Source organism: Candoia aspera, chromosome 3, assembly GCF_035149785.1.
Source record: "Candoia aspera isolate rCanAsp1 chromosome 3, rCanAsp1.hap2, whole genome shotgun sequence".
In the NCBI taxonomy this organism is placed as follows: Eukaryota; Metazoa; Chordata; class Lepidosauria; order Squamata; family Boidae; genus Candoia; species Candoia aspera.
Genome location: NC_086155.1, coordinates 162,113,739 through 162,141,453, shown reverse-complemented (window position 1 = coordinate 162,141,453; position 27,715 = coordinate 162,113,739). Strand labels below are relative to the sequence as shown.

The window sequence follows — 27,715 nt, the reverse complement described above, 5'->3', positions numbered from 1 at the left end:
ACAATCCTTCTCTAAATACCTGCATCTGCCCATTTGTAGTCACTGACTGGGCCAAAATTAGTGCTTAAGAAAGATGAGACTAGGATCTTTCCCCATTTGCACCTCACCATGATACAAATGTGCCTGGCAATAGTTATTTCTGCACGGTCTCCATGACAGTTGTCTTCATTACATGAGTGACAGCTTTTAATTGTCCTTAGTTGTATATTACCCTGTTTTCCTCCTTAAGTTGACAGTATTCGATGATGGCCGCAAGGCATATAAAATTTGGTACATCTCACCACCCATCCTGTTTGAGATGGAGTCAGGTGACCAGAAATGGGTGTGTATAGAGCAGCCCTTATGGGTCTTTTCAGGCTGATGTGGGCACATTCCCTCCCTTTTGGGTCCCCATCAGCTTAATATGCCATTATTCTGTAGTTGTGTCCCTAAAGAGCTGGATGCAACGGCACTGCATTGGTGGGCTATCAGAATTGTGTAATAGCAGTAGACAGCCCAGCTGGCACTATTTTAAATCCTTTGGCATTATGGCTCTTAACAATTTATTCCAGACCTGAATCATTTCTGCTGCATCACTGTAATTGGCAGATATTTCTTCTGCTAGCTGGTAGTATGCAGGAGGAAGATAGCAAAGCAAGAGGGATCAACCAACTGTTTTGCTGTCCATTCTGTGGTGGAATTCGATGCTGTCACTGATTCCTAGGAAGGAGGGGGCACGTTCCAGGCAGATAAGAGGATTCCCAGTCCAGAGACCGTTGCTGGGAAAGTTAAGAGGTTCAAGGTAGCTCCACCCTGGAGTCTCCCAGGTTATTTACCCTTAGGTTAGTTAGAGTGGCTTTAGTCTGGCAAGATTCTGTCTGTATGGTAAAAGCAATAAAGAACTGAAGTTTAGAATATACTGACTGGACACTGTTCTTCTGCAGACCCTGACATAGTCAGAGAAAAAATAATGGCAAAGGGCTTACTTGCTTCCAGTTAGAGAGTGCAGGACTGCAGGAGCATATAATGGTATATGCTTCCCTAGTTTTTCCCTGACACAAGAAGGGCATCAATAAAAATATTTTAGATAGTATTGCTGTCTTAATCAGGAAGAATAAGATAGCACAGTGTCCACTACAATTTTTAATCAATATATAATAAATGTTGTCTCTCTCTCTCTCATATGTACTTCTTCTTTCTGTTCATTGTCAGAACTGGAAAATACCATAACATTTAAACAAAATAGAAATTGGACTACAAAATGTAAATGGTGCATGATATTTGTTATATTATATACCTTTCATCTATCAATATTGTTGAAATGAAGATCAGATATCTATATGTTGAAATATGGCAAAAAAAAGTTTGAAAAAATCAATGGGGTGTACTTACTTTTTCACATGACTGTAGATAGCTGCTCCCTATCTTTAAAAAGTATATGTTGTATGATAAATGAGTTTTTGAAGGTTAGACTAGCATATTGCATGGACCTCCTCATAGTTCTGTAGCTCACCCACAGATATTTGAGATGTTAGTAAGTGTAATGTATTTATATTTCCTAATAGGTTTTCCAGTTTAAGTTTCCAGCCAGTTCTAGTAGGCCCATTTACCTCCCATCATCCAAGATTTCAATTCTTAATTATACTATTTCTGATTTCCCCATCATTGCTTAGGTATTTTTATTATTGTTGTTATTTGAAGGTTCTACAAACCTTAATGCTTCTCTAAACATGCTGAAATCTCCCTTTTGCTTCCAGATGACCCATTTTGGATGTAGCCCTGTTGGCATTCCCCACTTCAGCTCACTATTAGAGGGATCAGTGTATTTTATTTTATATGAAGAGGTTCAAAATGGGTGACCAACATCATCTTACCATCCATGCCAGCAGAAGTGTCCATAACAAGCCACCATGACATCAAAATGACATGTGAATCATAACATTATTGTGCAAATGATGGAATTATCTAATAGTTGTTTTCACAATCATAATGACACAATATCTTCATCAGGGCAACTTTGAGCCAAGCACAATAAATACACTACTTCCCATTCTCAACCCAACACAGTACCTGTTTGTGTAAGGGCAGCGGCATTCCTTACAAAGTCCTTGACTGGCATCTCCAAAGTAACCTTCTTTACATCGTTCACACTTCTCTCCAGCAGTATTATGCTGACAGTTCTTTTTAAAAATATACAGAAACCAGAAGGTTAGCAGTGGTCTGATTTTTCAGGTTTATTATTAATACCAAGAGGCGAAAATGACAGCTGATGCACTCCAAGCCATCACATATTTACCTTACTGCAAGACTGAACAAATAAATGAGACTCGGTTAACGTATGGCCAAAGGTGTATGGACAATTTTTTCCTGCTTAGTTCCAGGAGTGATAGAATAGTTTTACAGTTACACAGCTGGTCAACACATTATGAATTTAATATAGCAGATGTTTCACAGTTAAGATACTCTTGGTTAGAAGTGATTTAGCAGTTATAATAAAGTTGACTTTCACCTAGCTTGCAGTTTCTCTTAATAAACAAATTAGTCTGACACTTTGATCATCATCTCTATTTGGGTAGATTCACTGCCTAAAGCAGTGGGGGTATAGCTCAGCGACAGAGCATTTGACTGAGATCAATTTGTCGCAGAAGGTTTAAATATTCTTACATTTATACAGACTGATCTATGTACCCTGTTGATACATATTCCAGCCTAGCAGAACTGCAAAGATGAAAATAAGCTCCCCCACCAACATGGAAATCAAATCCTACTGTGGTATCAATTATCAATGCTGCTCTACTGGTACTAATATCATTCCTCTGTCATAATATGCCAGTATTAGGTACTGGGCAGCAAGCAACATTATGGTGCTTAAAAATATATGGCTCCATGTCTTCTGGCTTCATGTGTTTTCTAGCTATATAAACAACTCTTAGTCTAGCTCCATGTTTCTCAACCTTGGCAACTTTCAGATATGTGGACTTCAATTCCCAGAATTCCCCAACCAGTCTTTTTTTAAGAGGAACATATAATAACACCTTATAAACTGTTTTAAAATCCTATTCAGTATTTCTAACTGGAAAGGAAGACTTCATAAACAATGAAAACTAGTTATCCAAATAAAATGCAAGCTGTAAACATTCATTGCAAATATATGATATTTATCTTTTTACACAGCATGGATAACCATTGGGGCTACCAGATCTGGGCTGCAAAAAAACAAAACAAAACAAAAAACCACCACCACCAGATGACTACTAGACCACCACTCTAGGCTGCCATCTAGGAGTTATCTGGATTTGTGCCACCCAGTCTGGTAGCTGTAATGGCCATTAAAGATAATTTGAATGAGGCTGAAAAGGCTAATTTTTAGAGAACTCTCATCATAGGGCAATGTACACTATCCAGCTCTTGCTTGATCTTACTGGTTGTGTTTGCTTGTTGTGGCCTGTTCCTCAATCAAAATGCCTTATGATTCACACCTATTCTGGAACAAGTTGATTTGGTGAACAGCTCCTGTACTTAAACTCAAAAGGGTTTCTCAAAAACAAAGTCAAGGGAAGTATTGTGTAATGTCAAGGAACTCTGTGTGGGCAATGAATAATGAGTAAGTATGAGCACAAAAAAAAAAATGTGGGTAGGGAAATTGGCCAGGACTGTGTAATGAATCTGGCAGTAAATGTATTTATATAAGAAAAAAAGATCCTAAGGACAATTTTTCAATATACAGTACTATAGAGAAAAAGGTAATGAAATATTCTACAGGTTTATGATACACACACACACAAAATGCAAACCTTGTCCCCTGAATTAGAGCTTTTATTTAATTTTATTTAAGCTCCAATCTTTGCCAGTCATGCTCCTATAGAAGTATTGCTTTGATTAACTAATTTCAAAAGGAAATAATGCCAAAAACCAACATGGCTGTGTAGAGATCAGGTGTATGAGCAGGTCAGTGTTATACCTCCCAGTTCCTTTACCTGTGCTTATAAATGCATCCCACCCAATTTTTACTCTTTGGATAGAACTACTATTACAAGAGACTTACCATCCAATGTTTACTCTTGGGAGAAAAATACTAATACATTTCATGGCCATATATGGATGATCAACAGCTTAATAAGCCAAACAGGTGAAATGAAACCACTGTTTAAAGTGGCCTGAACATCCTGGCTTATTCCCAAACTGTAGTTTCATTGTTCAGATATACCATGAAAGCTATAATTAACAAAAATGCATGAAGAGAGGAGTGAAGCATCTGCACCTGGATTGTTTATATCTCAGCTTGTAAACAAAGTTAACTGTGTTCAGATGCGAACTTGGTAACTCTTGTTGAAAGAAAAAAATACACAATGCTTGCTAAGCATGGCAAGTGAAGATAATTCATGTTTCAAACCTGACAAGCTTCTGTGGACATTTCTGCTGTAATAGATATGTCAGTTTTTAGTGGGCCTCAAAGACTTTTGTATTTTTGCTGGCACAAGCAATCTCAAAGTTATTACTATGTTTGTGAGTTCACTAAAGTTCTGTGTAGGTGCTTAACTGTTTGGCAAAAGATATGCAGCCTATCTTGTTCCATGGAGGAACTGCTCTCTGTTTGCAGAGCTTCATATTCTGTTGTGGTTTGAGCTTCTCTGCTGGAGATTGTTTTAAATAAGGAAGTTGCAGGGCAAGCTGAACAGCTGAGATCTGTTAGAATGTTGGACTGAAGCAAAAGAAATTAAGAGCACTTGCAGCAGCATTTGTTGTAATTACTTACAATACAAATTCCAGAACCATCCAGGCATCTCTCTGCATTTCCATTACAATTGCACGGAACACACCTTCCTGTAAATAGACCCATATTCTCACGATAGAATCCAGGACTGCATTCCTGGTGTATATAGAAGGAAGGAAAAGTTGAATAATTGTTTGAGAAGATTAGAAAATTCATTCTTTTAAATTAGATCTCTTGGGGATTTGAAAGTAGAAGAAATTTAATTGAATTACAGTACATAACCACTGACATATTAGAACATACTGCATGATGAACACAGACAAGCCATGACAGATTACAATATCTTGGTTTAATAAGCCAAGATAATGAGACTTCTTTTGGCTATGCAAACAGACTCTGCTTTCTTCTCTTGTTGGTGAACAAGTCAGGAAGTCTTCTACTTTCTACAATTTTCCTTTTCATCCAGGTGAGGAAACAGTAGCCTGGGACAACTCAGGCTATGAAGCCAATCTCAGAAAGAATGAAGAACGTATAATCAATGGAAGACTTCTTGGCTACTTTGGTTTTTCTCATAAAAGGATTGTATGCATAGCCGAGGCTTATTTACACCTCTGCTCATTATAATAAGACAAATGAACACAAGCAATGTTGATTTCAAAGTCCATGAACTACCTGAAAACTGGAAAAATAGTTGTAGATATTTAAATTACAGAGGTCTGTCAAGAAATATTTTGTGAATTCTATCACCATAGTGATGATTGGATAGCATATATTTCATGTGCTATTCAGAATATTTTCAGAAATATGTGCACTATTCATTAATATCTTTCCAACATTTACAGATTAATTTCCAAAATATTGCTATGAAAGCAGTGTATTATTATGTAGGGTTGGGTAACTTTTGGGAAAATTGGAGGCAGCACTACTATGTATATTGCTTGGAGCTTGTGGAGAAAAGATGGATGGAAATAATAATGATGATGATGATGATGATGATGTCACTTCTGCTAAAATACCTAACTGGAGACATATGAAGCAATGTTTAGGAAACAAAAGTGTTCTTCATTACAAAACATATACAGTATTTATATTCTTATCCCAAAGACAGGGAAGAATGTTCATTGGCTAGAAACTTTGAAGAGGAAAAAGCTGTCCTTTTTTAGATTAATCAATGGAAACATTGCAGAACAGAACATGTATATAGGAATACATTTCTCCAAAATGATGTCTAATTCCAATAAGCTGGTACCTTTTGAACTATTTTATACCATAGCTAACACCAGCAAAATACAAGAAACACAACCACACCCATTGCCAAACATTTGAGTCTTTGCTTATCTCCTCTTCAATATCTATCATTATTTCAAATGATATATATTTATATCAAAATTAAATAAATGAATAAATTTTCACTAAGGCCATCTGTAATTGGACAAACTTAGCAGCTGCTGTTGCATGTTCCCTCTGTGCATAAACACATGGAAGAAAGATCTTAGTGTCATGTACCATTAGACTTGCCTTTGACCTCTGTCTGAATTATGGGATTTAACTGAAAGCCACAAAGGTTGCAGATCACTGGACTGAGGATTGCCCCAGTGAAAGATAGGTCATTCACACACACACATCTTGGTCACCTCATGACTATATAACTGCAAAAACATCACATTCCATGAATTAAAATGTCTCTGATAATTTATATATTATAATCTAATAATAGATCATTTCTAATGCTAATTGCCTTTCATAAATTGAATGAAAACTGGTAGAAAAAATTCAGAAGAATTTCTTTGTCATCATCTCCATAGTTTTTGCGCATTGGATTTTTCTCCTATGAAGAAAGGCAAGCCACAATCGCTAACACAAAGCAGATGCACATATTTTCTTTGCAGCCTCTGCCTTGCTAATAATTCTACCCTGCAAGTTTCCAAGCACATTTTGTAGGCAACTGGAACCATGCTGGACATTAAAGAAAGCGACAAAGCTGTGTCAGAGACAATTACATAGGGAAAGCTGCAGGAAAGACAGTTGTTCAGAACCCCACCTTTCTACATCTCTGCTGCAAACCGTCCTCTACTGAAATAATTCACCAATAATATGTTGCTATTGGAGTTTAATTAATATGGTGACATGTAATATATACTTCCATCTTCACAAAGCCATTATGTAGGAAATCACCTAATGAATTAAGTTGAGCAAGAGGATATACTAAACTCTTTACGGATATAGTACCTATTCACATAAGTGAATTTATGCAAAAAGGGAATCTTAAACTATTAATTTAAAAGATTGGTTTGAATATTAGTGGAACTCTTTGGTTAAAAAGGATTAATCCTTCTAGTATATTGAGACTTCAACTAATAACTGGTTAGAATATATTAATCTTGGTGCATTAAATTAATGGTACATTAACTATTGGTAACATGTTTAATAAATAGAATCTATGGGTATAAATATAATAGACCAGTGGGGAATCTATGGCCATCCAAACATTTCTTAACTGCAGATCCCAACAGCCTCAGCCAATATGCTCAATGATGCTAGAAACTGCAATTTAGTGGAATTTGGAGGTCCACAGATGTCCACTGGTATTCATCAATCAATGCTAAGTTCAGTGGAGAGTGAATGTGATTCATTTAATAGTTGCAATTAGGAATTGATCTGACATTTGTCTAAACACCATTTTCCCTCTTGGCCTGATTGACTAGATTCACATATCACATTAAGCCATTATCCACTACCATCCAGTTGTTGGGTGCTTCATCGTGCTATGGCAAAACCAAACTAATCATGTTCTGGGTTAACCCAATGACCATTTAGCACTGGACAAAGTAATATGCATCAATCCAAATTCCCAATTTGTAAATACTGGGATAATGAACTGCCTCACAAGACACAATAACATTACAAAGCTTTTGTAAATTAATAATTCTCTGGGCATGGATATACTAGGCAATTATGCTGGCAAAGCCAGTAGAATGGACATTTAAGATGGAGGTCATTGCAAAGATATTTGGCTAAATTAGAATAAGTAATTATCAATAAAGACATCAATTAAAGGAAATTGTTAGAGACAACTCAGTTCTTAGGGACAACTAAGTAGGAATTAATCATTTTAAAGTGAGTGGTTGTGGTTCTGGTGTGAAATTGGCAAAAACTGTTCTAAACAAACAGCAGTATCCATGTTAATAAAAATTATTTTTCATCTTTGTATGAAAGAAAAATATCCTGTACATATAAAATATCCATATTGGGGAGCTATTTTTTTTTACATATTTCTTAGTATTTAACTTGCTAGGTATAGCAGCAGCACCACACCCATTTAACATATTTGCAGTCAAGATTTCAACCCCACAGGGGAAAAATGGCTTTAAACTGTTTTGGTTTTTGTATGTTTGGAACAAGGATTACAATCTTCAGTGTCAAAGGGAGCAGACTAACCATTTACTGACCTCCCACACTGGGTAGAATCCAGTGTAGATTCTGGCTATCAAGAAAGATATCAGTTTGCTTTACTGGTTTAACCCTAAGGCCATGCTTAACATGCGTTCATATCAGGATTTTTAAAAATTCAAACAGGTGGGGCAAGAGTAGAGAAAGAGAAGAGCGGTTACCTGTCTTGGTTTAAAATCCCAGTGACCTTGTTGCTGTTGCCCTCGGCCAGGGAGCTGTGGAAATGCTATCCTCTGTTGCGAAACATGTCCCAAACAGAGGCTCAGGCCCATGCAGAAGGCTAGCCACCCAAAGCTGCACAGCTTCCCTCCTCCAGCCCTCATTTTGCTGAGCCTGAAGCTGAGCTGCTCCCTTGCACAGCCCTTTTTATGAAGCAGCACTTTCCCTTACGCTACTTCGTATTGTTCTGCTTTTGGCTCTATCTGTATGCCAGGATCTGCTCCTCCTTTAGACTTTGCACATGAGTCAGGTTGTGCAATACTGTACAGAGCAATGCCTTTGCAATTCCTGAAATTGAACGTATCACTGAATTAAGGTGTGGCAAGCATCACCTTTTCCCTGCCTAACACAGTGAGACAGTATTAGACGATGAAACAGCCCTATAAATCACAGGCTGAGTAACTCTGAGGAAATGCGTTGGGTGGGTGTATTCCTTGCTGGAGTGTGTCTGTGTCTACCTTTGGGCTATGCATTTTCACCAGGCTGGAGAAAACAAAGTGAGGAGCCCACAGACCAGATAGTGTGTGCTTGGGGAATAGGAAAAGCAATGGTAAGGGTTTAAATGCATGTTCGACGTGCCAATCGATTGAATATTTCATATCACAGACTATAAAATCATTTAAAATAAAACTGAAGGTATTTTCAAAATAACATTCAACAAGCCCAGTATTGTAACTTGAGAAGAAAACTGACAGGGTTACAGGTCAATCTTAAAAATGTTTGCTTTGCAAAAGGTTGCAATGATACCAAATCAGTAGTGAAATGATATCAAATAAGCAAGGTATCCAGAGGCGTAGATTGATATAGCTCCTGGGCCACTGAAAGAAGAAAGAAGCTAAGGTGGTGCAGCTTTTTTCACTCTGACCTGAAAAACTGCATCTTAAATTTTAGTTGCCTCTAAAAATAGGAAAGTCTTATGCATTTGTCATCCTTTAACAAATAACTCACAGAAACAAGAAAGCTACTGCAAAATAATCAAATTATCTGGTTGGTATCAACAAAAGTAGAGAGCAAAAAAAAGGAGAACTTGGTAGAACTGTCTGGCATTGCGACATCTTAGCCAGGTAGAACCAGAGAAGGGTTCACAGATCCTATTGCTCTTTGGTTTTAGAATACAATGTTTTGAATTCAGCCAACTGTGTTTTTTCAACAAACTATGGTTAAGAAACCTTAGGTTACAGCCTTACATTCACTGGGTTATGTTATGTTAGCTTTGCATTTTATTTTCTTTACATATTCCTACATTTTTTTATCACAATGTCTTTGAATAAATTATTTTTTACAAGCAGATTATGTGGATACAGTACAATTTTCCACTGAACTGCTAAGGTGGTTCAAAATACATCCCTGCTGCACCTTTAAGTCAAATCTTTGTGAACAACAGTTTCTCATTGCCAGAGCCAAATCAGTACTGTTATCCTGAGCAATGTCTCATGGATGATGCAGAACAAAGAGAAAGAAAATCTCCTACCTGACATGAATCACCCATATATTCAGGAGGGCAGGAACATGCCTCTACAGCATAAGCAATATTACCATTTCCTGTATTGGTGGCTTCTTCCAGACCAACATCACTCAGGCTTAACCGCTGAGTTTCCGTGAAGTAAAGACCTCTGATTTGTAATCCATCTAGTCTAGACAGGACCAACATCAGCTCCTCTCGAGATACTAAGTTATTGCTGCTGGTGTGCCTGAAGTTCCCCTGCACATTCAAGATACAAATGGAATTTGGGTCTGGAGTACATTGCATTAATCTCCTATAGTGCAGGAAAAAAAGGGACATCAATTTTCAAAGAAAGACAGCATGAAGATCAGGTACTGGCAGTCTAAGGGGAAAAGGTGCTAGCAAAGTAATTGTATCAAGAAAGGATTAAAGCCAGGCAAGAGATAATTAAAAGAATGATATGGTAGGTAGGATCAGTGTTAGCAATCAACATATAATAATAGAGAACCTGGGAGCAAAAAATTTCTATTTTGAGAATGTTCGTAAAACAGTTACCAAGCAGCAACAGCTCTTTATTTATGCAAGCCATTTGGAGATATATATCTCAACACAAGCACCTTGTTTTTACTCCAGAAACTGGGGGGGGGGTGTCCAGTTTTGTCAGAATGGCTGGCACATGTTCCCACTGGGATAGACACAACTGAAGACCAGTTCCCCTACATAACAAAAATCTATTCAGGAGGTAACCAGCATGTGGGATAGACTGAAAGAACCAGACTGGCTCTTTCCAAAAAGGGTTGTAGTTAATAAATCATTCACAATTGGAAGTAGGTACTCCTTGCTATTATGCAGGCCTGAGCACCTAGGCCAGGCCCATGACTGCAATGACAGCAACTGCAAGCCCCTTCAAGTCTCTGCTCCTGAACATGGAAACCTGGTAGGAGAACCTAGGAGGCCCCGATGACATCGCACAGCTTGCCCAATACAATTTTTTCCTAGATCAAATTTCCCAGGAAATATACCTTGCATTTACCAGGTGAAGAGCAGCAGAAAGGGAATTGTTGGGAGTCCCCCTTGCCTCATCATGACTGGTAACCTGGCCTCAGAGTGGGACAGGTACTGCTACTTCTGTCACACAATACCTCCACCTTCCCTAGCACTTTCCACAATTGTCTGTCCTTTTTCTTGGACTCATATCCCTCCCCCACCAATATAGCCTCCAAAAGATTAAAAGACATAACACCCACCCACTCTAAGATAATATTCGACTCACAAACTCACCCATCACTAAGTTCTCAAAAATAAATCCTTCTCCCAATCAATCTATCAAGCTCCCATCTTGGAAGATAATGTCCATTAAGAGAAAAGATTTTTTTAAAAATGCTTGACATCTTATTAGGTTGCTGTCTAGCATATTGGTCAGGGAGAACCAAATAAGTTGGGTATATGAAGGAAAAATTTGTTGGAAAATAAAACTGTACAATATTCCACTTCCAACATATTAAAACGTTAGACAGCATGATGCTATGCATATACTCTGTTCTCCACAGGTTCCATTCTTACTCATTCTGAATAGCAAATGGCATTAAATGCCATTCACTCCCACTGATGCTAGAATAAAAGGCATTTGGTAGATGGTTTCTAAGGAGCTATGGAGCAAGATTCAATTCCTATCTTCAGTTCTTATGCTTAACTCAGCCTTATACATCAAAATGTAATCAGTTTGGAATGGCCCCAAACAATCTTCAAGCACATCTGTAATTGAAGGTAGAGTATGTTGCCAAATATTTTTACTTTTCAGGTCTAAACATGAATCAGCCAAGGACCCAGCTTGACTACTCAGGCAACCAGTGCAAGTAGCTGCTTAACTATAATATAACACATTAGTTTACCATATTACAGAATTATTTGATGCCAGAATAACTTGATGCTGCTCATCTGTGTTTTGAAGGAAGAAATGTATCCACATAAGTAACTAAACAAACTATCTTCACAATTTGGCTTCTGGCAATATTCTCACAGGGCTGCTCTGGCTTTGAGAAGTCCTGTGGTAACACATCAGGCACATTTTCTTAAATAGTTGATATAGCACTGGGTAAATATGGTGTCTCTAAAATCTCTGATTATTTACAAAATAGAAGCAAAGCAAGTGGAAGAGGATTCCAAGCAAGTATGTAGCACAGCTGTTAATCCTCCACCAGATTCCCAAAGAGGAACTGCACCCCAGGGATGCTTTACCTCTTTCCAAATGCTGATTAAAAATGCTGTTCTCCTCTGCTGCATTCAAACTATAAAATTGCTATCTTCTTCTATAGCACATGAAGACTAATCTTGGGATCAACCCTGTAGTTTGATTTCCCACTGAGAAAATATCCTCAATTATTTACTGAATAATAGGCCATCTGTTCGTTTATCACATATAACACCATTCTGGATTTGAACGTATAATTACAGTACAGATTCTTCTCACATGTGGAGAGTCATTATATACTGTGTCAAAGAAATAAATATTTACTGCACAATTAATGCATGCTTATGAGGGTGTTTTTCTCCAGTGGACAATGGAATATCTAGAACTGCAGTCCTGGAAATTATCCTTAGAGCAGGAACATACATGTTAGCTTTTTCTGAGAGGGCTTAAAAATAGGCAAAGGTTTGATGACATAGCTTACCCCAAGTGAGTTAACATCATTCTTACCTCAACTAATTGAACTGATCCAGAATATTGTTTGTCTGGCAAAGGATTATTAGGATCTATGTAGAATATTTTCATCTCCCGTCCCTGTGCAAAAGTAGTTCAAGTCCAGTGTCAGTACAATACCATACCTATATACCAAATTACCATGCTGCCCACATTATTAGCATGATTCTCAAGTTACTAACTTAAAAACCTATATCCCACTTTCTTCTTGCCAAGTGGATTTATCACGTGGTTCAAAAAGTAAACTTCTTAAATGTTAGGCCAAAAAGTTTGATAGTCATGTCAAACAAAATATTGAAACAATGTAATTGCTTGTATATGAGGTAAATAAGTGTCACTTTTGCATTCATTGTGCACTCACATCATTATTTACAATTCCCTTTCTCCCAGCAAGCCATGTGCCTATATAACTGCAACTTAGGATAATGCTTTCTGCATGATAATGGAGACATGTCCTTGGAAACGTATGCAACAATCATTGTGTTAGGCTTTGTGGTATCAGAAACTTTTTTTTTTTGCTCTTTCTCAGTATTGAATTAACTTTAGAAAAACTTTCAGTATTAATAAATCTCAACAAACAAGAATAAGGGAAAAAGCATAGCGATAAAATATATTATCACATCAGTTTGGAGACCTAAAGTAGAAATGGTGTGAAGGCCTTGTTTAGATGGGGATGGACTTGGAAAGAGCTCATGGCATGCTGGCTGGGAATTACGGCAGGTGCCAATCAATGTATCTGGAAGCTACCAGGTTGGAGAAACTTGGAATAAGAGGAAACGTTCAGCTCACACATTCATTTCTTTGTTTACCACACATTTCTCTCAGTGGAAATAGAAGTTGTCCAAATGTGGAAATCTCAGTTTTATTTGAGTGTGAAATAGATCTCCTTGTTCTCAGAAACTAACTACACTTTTTTAGCTCATTTATTTTCCCCAAGGGCTCTTCCTTACAACCATAATTCCTCCACTCCTGGAGTCAGCAGAAAAATAAGCTGGCATTATTTGCACTGTTCCTGTAGTCAAGCTGTAATCTGCTTCTATTACAGGCTTACAAGTGGTCCTGTCAGTACAGTTTTAGTATGAGACAATTTAAGGGAGCAAGGGATTCCCCTATCTTTGTTTCTCTCCTACCCATCGTCACCAGCCAGCAGGATAAGCCTCCAACGATCACTCTTGTTAAAGTAGGGCAGGCTTGGGTGCTGAAGATGAAGGCTTTTGACACATTTCCCGAGTGACAAGTCTTCAGCCTGGAGGTGCTCTGCATTGGTAACCTGTCATTCAGGCTATTTATGAACATGGGCGTCCCAGCTTTCTGGAAGACCATTAGACCTGTGTCCAAAAATAGCCCAGGTGACAGATTGATGGCACAGACAAGAAAAACAGCTAAAAAGGAAGGGAACTCACATGGGACACTAAGAGAGCCTCTTCCCCTTTCATCTCTGCCCATCCTACACCTCAATGACATCACTAGACTATTTCTGAATAGAGGTTTACTTGTCTGTCATTTGGGTTAAAAGGAAAAACTGGCAGAACTCTGGTCAACTCCACCTCAGCTCCCAACTATTCTGAAGCGTTGCAAGTGAACAGCAGTGCCAGCAGCAAGGGGCCATAGTCAGCAGTACCAGGAAGTATTCCATGGAGTATGCAAAATGGCACCACACCAAAGTAATAAAAACAATACAAAGCATGGCCTTGCATTACTCGTTGCCAGCCAAAGCAACAGAAAGCCTATAATCCACTAATTTGGACAGAACCAGCAACTCAGCTCTTTCCTAGTTAAATCAATTGGCAGTCCATTCTTTCTACAGACAAGTCTACCTGTCTTTTGAAAGACTATAGAAGATGGAACACATATTTAAAAACAAATCTAGTGGTCTTCAAGGAAACCAGTACACCAGTGCATATTATTTCTGAAGAAGTCTGTAATGCTGGGAAAGGCAGAAGGAATGAGAAAAGGCAAGGTAGATGGAATCAGTTACAGCAGTGATGGGTGCACTGATGTAAGACTTGAAGGACCAGATTAGGGACAGATTGTCATGGGGGCACATAATCAATCAGTGCATATAAAGAATACAGATATTTAACAGCACTTTGGGAAGCATGAATTAGGCTTACATGGGCAGATGTCTCCACAAAAACTCTATGTCCAGTTTCTCCTACAGCCCAGCTAAAATGGCCATGGACAGCAGTGCCCATGGAAGGGAGGGAACATGAATGCAGCATCCTCAATCAGCCATTAGGAACTCAGCAGATGCTAGCCCTGACCCCATCATCATCAAGATTATGAATGAGGCATCAGAGATTATTAATATGCCAAGGCTTGTGGTGGAAGAAGCCAGAAAACACTAGGACAAAGACCAAATTTAGCTGCCTCTATAGTGGGCTGATGAGACGAGCACTTATCATGAGATCATGTCCTCTAAAAATGGTTAGTAGGGCATCTTCATGCCAGTCAGCAGAACTTAAGGAACAGTTCAGAGTCATCAAAATGGCAGATTCAGATAAAGACCTCTCAGGCTTTCGTATTTCCACATAGTGGCTGTACAGCATGTAAGCTCCAAAAATACATGAATGCAAGCCAGCTTCCAATCTCTCTTCAGATACACTTGAAGGTCAACTACATATGATTAAGGAGTAAAAATTCTTTAAAGCTAAAATGATGCATCCAGGTTTATATGTATCATTTGACTTACAATTAGCTGCACATCTGGTCTTTTTTCCAGGAGAGCCATGCCTTCACTAGGTAAGCCAAAGGATTTCAACTGATAGCTCAAATGTCCTCCATACGACGAAATCTAAATAATGTATTTCAGGAAATATTGAAATTGGTTATTATAGTTTAAAATAATTCTGATTTTTAGTCTTAAAATCACAATATCCTCAATCGCATTTTCAATATAGGTTCAGAGAGACCAAGAAAAGGAAAAACCTGTGTCATTAAAAGTGTCATGTCCCCCGTTGCAATGCAATCATGCATCACAGCAGGGGAACATGCCTTTCCGGATAAGGGAAGGAAGGAGGAAGGAATCATACTAATCCTTTAAACACTCAGGTACAAATGCAATTAAAGGACAAAGGAAGCATACCTTTGCCCTGACCAAAGAAGCCATCATCATATCTCCCGGGCATCTCTGCATTACCCCGGGGGACGTACCTGCGCCGGACACGAGAAGGAGACAGAGGCGATCAGCGATAATCCCCCCGATCACCCATCGAGACCCCAGTATCGCACCCTGATCGCCCATCAAGAATCTGGATCCGGACTGTGGGACAGTGGGGGGTGGAGAAGGGCCAGGTCCGCACCGCGGGTATTTACAGGATACCCCGCATGCCATGTGCCCACTCCTGTCTTTTTCCGTGTATGCATTCTGTCCCCATTAAACCGGAAATCCTTAGCCCTATCTAAGTGAGTCCGTGTCTCTTTGGGAGCAAGGCAACCATCACAAAAAGTCTCTTTATTGGTGTACCAGATTGTTACTTGCTAGAAACTTACTATGCCTGAATTCACATTGTTCTAAGTGATACTATGATTTCTTTGGATTTGGCGTAGTATGTTGCATGAATCAAGGTACCATAACTCATAAACTATGCTTTATGCCTGCCAAATGGAGTCCAGTCTGCATCTGGATGTTATAAATGGAATAAAAAAGGACAAGAGGAAATAGTCTTTGGAACTGATAGGGGAGAATTTTAAAAGGTAATATAGAAAAGACCATATACCTTATTCCCCAAGTAAGATGATGGTGCCACCCAGTACAAATTGTGTAGAAAGGGAGGTAATTCTTGGACATCAGCAACAACACTGTTGCTAACAGGATTGAAAGTTGTAGGGATACTCATGGCATTACCCACTGCTTCCAGATGCCAGTTCCTCATATCGGTGGACTAATAGTAAAACAGAGGAGAGACAAAAAATGAGTTTCTGTTTTGAACTCAGTTCTTCCCACAACAGGAAAGTTAATTTGCATGATGGAGTGGTATCTGGTGGAAACTTTTTGTCCTTTGGCTTATGTAAGGTTTTCTGATTCTTTGCCATGAACAAAAGCTGTAAGTTTTTCTTGCCATCACAAAATATCTCATCCTAGCTGTGCACAATTACCCATGGAGATAGGCTTCGAACATCACAGATCTGAAATTGTCCACTCATCAAGACACAAGCTATATCATAATGCCAGTGGCACAGAGCATACTAATCAGGAGGAGAATGTCACATAATAGGTTTCACTAACTCCTTCTGCAGGTTACCCAGCAACATGGAGTAAGAGCTGGAAAGCCAACTGCCCGGATTCACAAGTGAGGTGCTTTTCTGGGGAGGCAGGAAAATTTCCAGAGACATGTTGGTTTCTGGGATAAGTAGAAGTACAATCTGGGCATTGCAACTGTGACCAGATGTTACACTTCGGCTCATGGCAAAGAAGCAAGCCAGCCTGTTTTTGCAAAGCCCTGCAGAAAGCTAAAGAAAAAAGCAACAGCTTTAAATCCAGCAAGAAGAAAGTGACGTTAACAGTTTGTAAGGAACAGCAATGACATACAGACACAAGAAAGGGAAAAATGCATCTTAAAATCCTCAGCACAAAGAGAGAAAGGAGAACAGTATTAATGACTGCTAAAAGCCTTTCTGCCATGCTTTTTTTAAAGGTTAAACGTAATGCTCTTGGAAGCTTCTCTCTTAGGATGAATCGCCGCTCTAGGAACAGGGCAGTTTAGGGCCTGGAAGGCCACCACTGACTCGTGTGCAGCTGGTTAAATCCCTTCATTGCCATGCAATCTGTGGTCTGCTGCTCAGCTGAGCCTCGACCACATCACTGCTTTTAACATACAACGCAAAACTCTAGTCGCAGATATTGGACTATCTGGTCTAGTCGTCTCCTCCAAAGGAGAAAAAATATGTAGTAAACATACCTTGATTCTACGTTTATTTGTACTGTGGCAAATATTGGTTGCTCCAAAACAAAAGCAAGCAGTGCAACCTTTGGGATTAGCAGGGTCCAGATAAAATGATCCTGAACGGCACATGTCACACTGCACGCCTTCAACATTCTCCTGTAAGTCAGTTGGAATAAGTCATTCAACGTTTCCACATAAAACTTTGCAGTAATACAGAGAAAAAGAGTGCTAAAAGAACAAGACAGTTTGTCTATGGTCTTTCAGTAGAGAGTAGCACACATAAGACTGAAATTATCTCCTTTTGCAAGGAGAATTTTAAGTCAGTGGTTTGCCTCTTCAGTACGCAACAGCCATAGCCACCACCATAATGCAGCTGTCAGTTTAAATAAGGGGACTTCCAGACAGACATTTTTGAAGTCTGTTGACACAAATTTTATTGCCATTAGTCACTAGATGATTCACATTGAATGCACACAATATTCTTGATCAAATCATAACGAACTGAAAATCTGTTTCCAATCTGCATTACTTTGGCATGTATGCATCCATAAGTCTATTCTATTCTGTTTCCATATTATCCAACAAGTATTTTTTTTAAAAAAAAAATACAACATTTGCATGTAAATACAGGTAGTCCTTGCTTAGCGACCACAATTGCAACCAGAATTTTGGTTGCTAAGCAAAGCAGTCATTAAATGAATCCAACCCAATTTTATGACCTTTCTGTGCTGGTCATTAAGCAAACCACATGGTCATTAAGCAAATCACATGGTTCCCCATTGATTTTGCTTGCCAAAAGCTGGCCAGGAAGGTCAAAAATGGCAGTTATGCGACCACAGGATGCTGCAACAGTCATAAATGCAAACCAGATGCCAAGCACCCAAATCGTGATCACGTGACCACAGGAATGCTGATATGGTCATAAGTGTGAACACCGGTTGTAAGTCGTTTTTTTCAGCACCATCGTAAGTCTGAACCATCACTAAACAAATGGTCATTAAGTGAAGACCACCTGCAAGCCCTTCTAACATATTTCTCAAGAGACATATTTCTAAATACATTCTCAAATGCTTTTTGAACTGAGAACTCTGTCTGAAACATCATGAAAACTAGTAATTACATTCTCTCTTCTCTTCAGTTCAGGAAGGAGAGATCATTCAATTAATGTGAAAATTTACAAAGACTGAAACCTTCCTGCATTCCTAGTCAAAAACGTAGACTATAAAGACTGTTGTGAAGACGCCCCCCCACCTCACATGCTGGATAGCCACAGCACAGAGCATTAATAATACCACAGCATTTGTGTGATTGTGCACTTGAGCATTTTGCTTTGATTCTGATCATATCACTACAGTTGCAGGAATCCAAAAGGAAAATAAATGGCCTTGTACTAGAATTATACACAGATGAAGAAATTGATTGCTAGTGGAAGAAAATTGATGCTGCATCCATCAAGAGCCTTTTTGATTTAAAACAAGTAGACAAGGTATGCTGATAAGGAGAAATAAATGCAGTGCTGACTGATACCCAACCATTAATCATATTACTAACTACAAATTAAGCACTATTCACAATAATGGAATGAATTTCTGGAAACACTATGACACTTTGACAGTTGTTAGGGCATCAGGTCAACAATTCATATGTTCCAGAAGTGATATTAAAATTTGGGATCACAACTGAATAATATTTGTTGGCCAGTTCCCAGAAACCTAATTCTACACTCACTGAGCCCTCAGTATTGGATTGAGCAAAGAAGTAGGTATCTAAATTGAATGCTGCAACATATTTCCCTTTATTCAACTGACAAAACAGGTTGGGAAAGGCACATGCACTGCTGGAAAAGTAGAGGTATGGCCTGGTCAGTGCCTGTGGGATTTCCTAGCATTACTTTGTTTTCAGTAGTGGAGAATCTACAAATAAACCTGTTCAATGTTTTCTTAATAATTCAGTCTTCCATACTTCTTCTATTAAATGCAGCTGAAGGACCGAAATGCAATCCATTCTCAAAAATCAACCATGTTCTCCTATGTTTCCTTCTGACACCTGATTATAGATCTACACAATGTACATACTAAAACTTGTGCAGAGAGATAGATGACTAGATATATTACTTTTTAAAGTAATTATGAGAATGAGAATTATTTCCAGTTAAATAAGGATGAACACATAAAATAATCATACGAACTTTAAAATATGAAAACATCTGACCTTACAGAGACAAAGTCCTGTTTGTGGATTGCAGATATCTGGTTCTGTTCCTCCTCTGTTACATTTACAAGGTTTGCAGTTGGGAAAGCTGTAAGAACCAGGAGCACAGTGATCACACTGCCGCCCTGCTATTCCTGAGCGACATCTTGAACAAGAAAACAAAGGCCAAAAATCATTTCTGGAAAAGGTCTTATTTCAGGAGATCAGTTCAGCACATAATACAGATTTTATATGATAAAAGTAGCAGATGCAGGGCTAATTAAGGCTAGAAAAGAAGATAAACCCATCCCAAACCCTCATTCCTAAAAGGTGATCTTGTTAGATATGACATTTTGCATTTCTTTTCCAGTGGCTAGCAAATTTTCTTTTACTTTCTGTGCCAAAGACCAAAAATAGACATGATGCTGGAGATCATTTTTGTATTGTATTGAAAGACTTCAATGCAATTTCTCTGTTCTAAATCATTTGAAAGTGAGAAGCATAAAGGTAGACTGGATGGTAAGTTTTGATGCAACAAAAATAAAATATAACTTGGGAACATAAAGACTGCAGACCTAACTTAACACTGATTTAGTAAAGGTAAAGGTTTCCCTTGACGTAAAGTCCAGTCGTGTCCGACTCTAGGGGGCGGTGCTCATCTCCGTTTCAAAGCCTTGGAGCCGGCGTTGTCCATAGGACACTTCCGGGTCATGTGGCCAGCATGACTCACGGAACGCCGTTACCTTCCCGCCGAAGCAGTACCAATTAATCTACTCACATTTGCATGTTTTCGAACTGCTTGGTGTGCAGGAGAACACTGATTTAGATAATACATAATTAGGTAGCCTGGAAAATGACATTAGAATAGACAAGTACATCACCTCCTTTCCAAATACACTTTCTCAGGGAAAATCAATTGTCAGCTCAGTCATAAAACATTTAGAAAGATCAAGAATGTTGATGGGCTGGGAAAATATACTAGGAGTGCTCTGGAAACCAAAGATAGTTTAAGATAAACCCCATAGCAGTAACCCTCAAAAAAGAAACTATATTCATGACCTACTCATTGTCTTTGTAGTTCTGCCCCTATCTCATAATTTGGCCCTAAATGACTAAACACCTGATACGCTGCTATATCCAATCAAATATGTTGCTGTGGTAGCCAATCACATTTATGTTCTAATTTGCATAACTCTCCATAGAAGGGTTGCATCCCTGCCCCTTTTTAGGTCAGTCTTGCTGCCCCAGTACTGAAATAAGCAATTTGGTTCTCAGTAAGACTGTGTACCATTCTTCAGTTTAAAACAAATGCTTCTGAGAGAAAGTTTTCCCACATTGATAAATAATTACTAATTAGTACAGAGTAAAGGCTTCTATTCTTCAGCTCCAAAGTCAACATGGAGCTCCCCACTATAACAGGGTCACTGCATATGGAACACTATCAGCTTTAGAATTAGAGGAGTCCAATGCTTTTTACAGCAAGAGTATAGCAATATGCTAAAGCACAGATGTTTTGCCTCTATTAGGTCAGGTAGAAGGATACAGCTAGAGCGGTGCTTCTCAACCTTGGCAGCTTTAAGACGTCTGGACTTCAACTCCCAGCATTCCCCAGCCAGCATGGGGGGAATTCCGGGAGTTGAAGTCCAGACATCTTAAAGTTGCCAAGGTTGAGAAACACTGAACTAGAGATTGGTGGTGGGGAGATGTAGGTATAGACAGACACGTAGGTAGCTGGATAGATGAAACATGGAATCAGCTACCACGATGGAATGTGAGGGTGACCTTGGAAGATGGGGGGAAGAGATGTCACCTAAGGAACAGTCAGATAAAAGAGAAAGGAGCCCACAACAGAGTAACAGCCACAGAAAGAAACTTAGGAAGGACCTGCCCTAATTACTCAGGGGGTAAATAAGGAGGGTGGGAGATTTGTACTTTGAGTCTTGCAAGGTTCTGTTAATGTAGCCTTACAGTAAAGTAGAATTAGCTCATCTAGTTGTGTTTCCTATCTGGTTTACCTGGGAGGGCTGACAACAATCTTGCAAGTCTCAAAGTATATCTCCCACCTTCCCTATTTACCACCTGAGTATTTAGGGCAGGTCCTTCCTAAGTTACTTTCTGTGGCCGTCTGTTGCAGGCTCCTTTCTCATTTATCTGATAGTCTATCTGATAGACTATCTTTTCCCCATCTTCCAAAGTCACTCTCATATTCCATCACAGCTACTAATCGTGTCCTGAAAAAATGTCCTGCAAAAATAGCTAACTGTTCCAGTGTTGTCCCATTCATTGCATGGCAGAACAGTAACTGATATGGTACTGGGAAACAAAATACTTTTGCTGCTGAACAGTGGAAAGGGAGTAGACCTGGCTCAATAGCTTTACTGTTGGGCTGCCTGGCCAGTCAATAGCCACAGTCCTCAAGAGCTGTGGCTCAGCAGCAGAGCTCATGTTTCATACAGAATGTCTCAAGTACAATCCCCAAGCATGGCTAGAAACACTCTCCTCTGAAATCACGGACTGCCACTGCCAATCAGCAGAGACTAGAGGCATTAAATACTTGGGAATAATGATCACATTATGTATTTGTGTGCCTTTGAGTCAGTGCTGACTCCTAGCAACTGTCTGGACTAGTCCCTGCAGTTTTCTTGGGAGCATTTTCAGAAGTGGTTTGCCCTTAACTCCTTCCTAAGGCTGAGAGAGAGTGACTGGCTCAAGATCACCCAACTGGCTGCATGCCTAAGGCAGGACTAGAACTCACAGTCTCCCAATTTCTAATCTGGTGCTTTAACCACTATATCAAACTAGCTCTCAATGATTAAATACATGGGAAATAATCATATTAGCTGTATTTAATTAATATAATTGCTTTAAATGATAGTTTTTGTCCTGGCCTTCCTTTCTGAAGTGAAGTTCCTGGCAAGCCACTCTCAAAAATCCTGTGAGGTAGATGGGCTAAGGAATTGGCCCAAAGTAATCAACTCCCCAGTTGTAATGATAGCCGATTCTAAAACACTATCAGACTCCTGAGCAGGAATTCAAAGATATCTGATTTATTAAAGAATAGTATGCAGGATCACAGAGAAAGCTGAGAATGATTAAAGCGCGCCAAATTCAAAGTAAAAACCCTCAGTGCAGATGAAATACCTCCCCTCGTGGAATCTTCTCAAGTTCACAATCCCAGATGCCCCTAATGGTTTCTGATGGTCTGCGGGAAAAGGCCTTGAGCAGAGAAAATAACCCAAACACATTCCATCGTACTGATTTCACATACAGAGCTTGGTACAAGGTCTCACAGCAGCTTCCTCCCAAACAGAAATGCCCGTCAGCGCCATGGCATGTGAAACGTTACGATGTATAAACTACATTGAATCAGTGAACATGACACCAGTGCAATATTTTAACTATAGCATCCTCCTGTGCCAAATAAAATAAAATAAAATAAAATAAAATAAAATGAAATGAAATGAAATGAAATGAAATGAAATGAAATGAAATGAAATGAAATAAATTCATTCCATCATAGAAATACAACCCATTAATGCCCACTTACTTGCACTGGCCATCAATTTTATTACATTCGGGATTTGTAGCACTGATAATTCCTCTTCTTGAGCAGTTGCACTTTTTGCAGCCAGTAAGTGGATGGTATCCAAAGTGCAACCTCACACATACTTCACATCTAGGCTTGACAGTTTGTGGAGGACAAATGCATTTCCCAGTGATGTCATCACAAAGGCGCCTTCCACAGCTGCAGGCTGGGAACAAGAAGACAAACCATTTTGTATTCAAGGAATATTAGGATTATGTAAATTACCCTTGTTGGAACAAAAGTCTACTGGAACTTATTTTGTCTCATTCCAAAATTAATTCTTTTCAGAAAATTAAAACTTGATCTGAACATACATATGCTCAACAAGTAGTAGTCACTTTCATCAAATACATGGCTTCCCTCACCCCCAATGTTATGTAAATAACTGCAAAATCTGCTTAACATAATGGAATTATGTTTTCCTAATAATAATAATACATCAGAGATAAATATCAAACATTTGATTGCATCTGGATGATCATATCTCAGTTTAAGAAGCTGAGATATGAATGAACATTTTCCGCATCCAGGCAGCCTTCTTAGCCATACTTTACATGCAAGACAGCAAACAAAGCAGGAAGTTTTTAATGAACTCTGAAGTAAATTCTTAAGCTGAGAATGAATTAAAATAAAATATTCAGCTCTTTGGGCAACTTTCCAAAAAGCAGATAACCTCTCCCATTTGGAATGGCTACTTACGTTTGCAAAATGGAAATCCGTAGTAGCCCGTTTGGCACCTGCTACACTGGCGACCAATGATGTGTGGTTTGCAGTTACACTGTCCCCCCTCAGGGTTGCAAGTGGGACTGGTAGCACCGTTTCTGTGACAGTTGCATGGCAGCGCCCCATCATTAAAGGCAGCCACAAGTGATCGAGCTGAATCGCGACAAAATTCTGAGGAATTGCCAGGACTGTTAAAAAGAGGGATGGAAGGAGAGAGCATCTGAGTTCCACTATTAAATATGCTACGTTCTCTTTTATTTATATTATATATGTTTATTTAATATGTTTTTAGCATAATCCATCTTTCTTTGGATTCTGGCTTGTTTTGGCCTATATACATACTCTGTGACTTACTCAATGTAAAAACTGTTTCCACCACACTGGCTGATGAAATCCGATGAATGACGCACATTGTCTTTATGAAGAAGTGTATAGCTGTAGCTGTGTGCTGGAACAACTAGGATATGCTCCTTTAAAATGATAAAATTAAATTGTATATTTTAGAAAGTTAAAGTACTGAAGCACAGTATTTCCATTCATTTCAAGTGTGTGCACACATGTGTGAAAAGCACTTGCATTGTACCTGCATTACTCCTAAAAAGGTAAAAGACTTAAAAGATAATATTTTTTAAAAACAATTCTAAATTAGTCCTTTTGGAACAGGTGGCTTTACTCACAATCACTCATTCCCTGATCACCTTCCATTTGGACTATTGCAATATGCTTCTCAGGTTGTTCATCTTGAAGAATATTCAAAAGGCACAGCTGGTCCAGAATGAGGCAGTTACAGTAATTATGGGTTCAGTTCAATGTGTCTGAAGAGCTACAGTGATTACCAATTGGTTTCCAGGTGCAATTCCGCATGCTGGTTGACACCTTTAAAGCCCTTCATAGTTCATAGGCCAGATATCGTCAGGACCATGCTCTCCTAGTAATGTCTGCCCACCTGATAATATTAAGCAGGACAGCCTTTCTCCATATTCTCTCACTCAGGGATAGCTGTCTGCTGAGACTGTGGGAACATCACTTTTCAGTCACTGCCCCCTTCCTTTGGAATACCATTTGCCTGGACATCCAAATGGCCCCCTTACTCCTGGCTTTTAGAAAAACATGGCTAGTCTAGCAGGCCTCAGCGGTTGAAATGTTATGACTGATCCCTCTTGAAAGGAACATTGTTTTCAAACTGGGATATTGACTGTTGGATGTTCCCAGTTCATGTGCTGTTGTTATGGATCAATAGGATTGCTATTAATTATGTTTGTACCTTCATCAATTTTGGTTTTGACCTGAGTTATGAAAGTGGGAATTGTATGCTGCTAAGAATTGGCCTCAGTTGGAGTTGCTTATAAGCCTTGCAAAACAATCAATCTTTCATTTAAAAACGTCAAGGGTGGTCTACAATAATCCATTGTAGCAACAGGTTGAATACACTGTTATATATAAGTATATTAATAATTATATAATTATGAATGGAATGAATGTCCATTCCTAAATGGGGCTTGCCTTAGTCTCTCTTATTCTTACAGCTCCCTGGGCACCCGCTTTCCCCCCCAGCATTGGGAAGCCTCTGCTCCAGGGCAAATCTTGAAAGGGTAATGGAATCACTTCACTCTCTTCTGTGGATAGTAATAATTTCTGCTCACAGAAAATGGAGTTATAACCAATAAAGCAGCAATTATCAGTTGGTCTGTGTAAAATCAAGAACTCAACTTGACTCAAAAGAGTCTTTATCTTTCACCAGTGTGGTATTTATTTTGGAGTGTTTTTTAATCTTTTATCCAGGGTTTTTTTTTAAAGTTCTCTTTAGAAGTAGAGAGGCAATTAGTGATTTCAAGAGTTTCACCTCGTGAGAGAAATGAAAAGATAAAAGTCAAAAAAAGTTGCAGATGAAGAGCAGCACAATCGAGAAAAGCCTGTCCAGGACACCTCAGAAAGTAGGGATATTCTGAGCCGGTTCTCTGAAGGGGTACATAGAATTTCAACAGCTAATGAGAAGAAGACCTCCCTGATATATATCCAAGACCTAATACATATCAACATTTTGAATTGTGTTTGAAAGCTACTAGAAGCAAGTGGTGCTGTTGGCAACTAGCAAAATGTGTTATTAGCACCTAATCCCAATTAGCAGCTTAATGGTAATGGGTTGAACAAAATACGATTTTTGAGCAATCTTCAAAGGCCACCCCATGTGCAACACATTGCAGTAGCCAAAATCAATTTTCTCCAACCCAGTGTCCTCCAGATGTGTGGAATTACAAGTCCCTAGTTTTGCAGCTATCAGAGCCGCTGACCATGATGGCTAGGAACTCTGAATTGCAGTTTAACACATTTTGCAAGATGTGGAAGATTGTCTAAGCTTAAGATTACCAAAGCATAAGTAACTGTAACTAGATGGTCTTTATCTCAGTCAAAAGTTAAGTAGTTTTTAACCTACCAACACCATTGTTCTTCCATTAGGAATTTTCATGGTGACTGAGATGTCATGTTTAAGGATATCAAATTCAATATGATTTTCTGCCATTACCAGACTTCGACATCCAGAAGTATGTGGACAAAATGAAGCATTATAAGAACCTAGAACAGATAGAAGAAGTAGAGTGAGGACAAATCTAATTTATGAAAACTCAAATGTCCTAAAAAATCTAAACTATTGTTAAGTCAAGGTTACCTGACCAGAGTTGTCCTCCATCCACCAAAACTCGTACTGGAAATGCTGGATTTTCTGGCTGGTAGAAATGTATGATAAACACATGTCGGCCTATATGTGGGACTCTCCCATTCAGGGTAATTTGGTTCTGTCAACATACGTATGTGGAAATTAATATATTGGCCATCAAAGGGAGCATCTGAGCACTATGTTTGCACACTAGTGCTTCGATTTAGCACTAAAATGAAGGTGCAGGAAGATATACCATAGAAAACATTTGATGCCTTTATTAAAACAGTTTGGGATCCACTTTTGTTTGAACCCTCTCTTTGTTAATCCCCTGGTAACTACTTAAAACTAGAATGGAACAGAAATAAAATAACCTGCTTATCAAGTGTGGTCCTTCAAATGTGTGGTACTTCAACTTTTTTTAGAAACTACAAATGACTTCAAGTAGTTGCAACTTGTGAAGGAAAAACATAACAATTCACTATTCTTCTTTTTACAATTCTCTATAAGACTGTAGAAGTTCTTATTGTAAATAAAAATAATCTATCAAACACCAATATAGGACATTCTCAAATTGCTGATAAAGCCTCATCATTTGCCCTGTCTATGTCAAGCTTCTTCCTTTAGCTGTCCTAAACATCGCTGGAATTTCCCAGAAATTTGACCCAGTATGGCTCATAATGAATTTTTATTACACTGTAAACTAAGACTAAAGCCACATTAAACAGTCAATTGGCCTCTGACAGAAAACTACAGTCCTTGTTTCTACCCCCTGAAGTTTCAGCTTGGTACCTTTTTCTCCTGCCCTTCTTATGGCTTAATAGAAATGTTGTTCTGCGCTTTTCATGCTTAGTGCTATGTGATAGTTGTTTACTGATATTTTCCACCCTAGAAAACTTTATCTCCAACAGCCTGTAAGGTCATCTGATTTCTGGGAGTTGCCTATCATTTTAATTTCCCAATAATGCCAACAAGATTTTGTGGGAAAGTAATATGATACCACACATTTAAGGTCATCTAATAATGATGATGATGATGATGATGATGATGATGTTCTTGGGAAGAACTCAATGCGAATGAAGGCCAACACCAGCTAAAGAATTGGCAGCTGTGATTTCATGTTGTTGTGAATAATATAGTAAATTGTATGTTGTCTGACTCAATGAC

At 38.8% G+C, this 27,715-nt stretch overlaps 1 protein-coding gene across 1 annotated transcript in view; it reads right to left on the bottom strand.

Annotated features, from left to right (window-relative positions):
• Positions 1-27,715, bottom strand: part of LAMA3 (laminin subunit alpha 3) — a 157,857-nt gene that overhangs the window by 60,856 nt on the left and 69,286 nt on the right. Inside the window, exons 25-37 of the mRNA XM_063299956.1 lie at positions 26,561-26,687; positions 26,327-26,466; positions 24,247-24,362; positions 23,869-24,080; positions 23,131-23,335; positions 19,605-19,749; positions 17,409-17,549; positions 16,227-16,391; positions 15,200-15,301; positions 12,505-12,588; positions 9,834-10,064; positions 4,736-4,849; positions 2,050-2,159 (exon numbers count right to left, since the gene is read on the bottom strand). Of these exons, the coding sequence (XP_063156026.1) occupies positions 2,050-2,159; positions 4,736-4,849; positions 9,834-10,064; positions 12,505-12,588; positions 15,200-15,301; positions 16,227-16,391; positions 17,409-17,549; positions 19,605-19,749; positions 23,131-23,335; positions 23,869-24,080; positions 24,247-24,362; positions 26,327-26,466; positions 26,561-26,687 (1,892 nt within the window). The remainder of the gene's footprint in view (positions 1-2,049; positions 2,160-4,735; positions 4,850-9,833; positions 10,065-12,504; positions 12,589-15,199; positions 15,302-16,226; positions 16,392-17,408; positions 17,550-19,604; positions 19,750-23,130; positions 23,336-23,868; positions 24,081-24,246; positions 24,363-26,326; positions 26,467-26,560; positions 26,688-27,715) is intronic.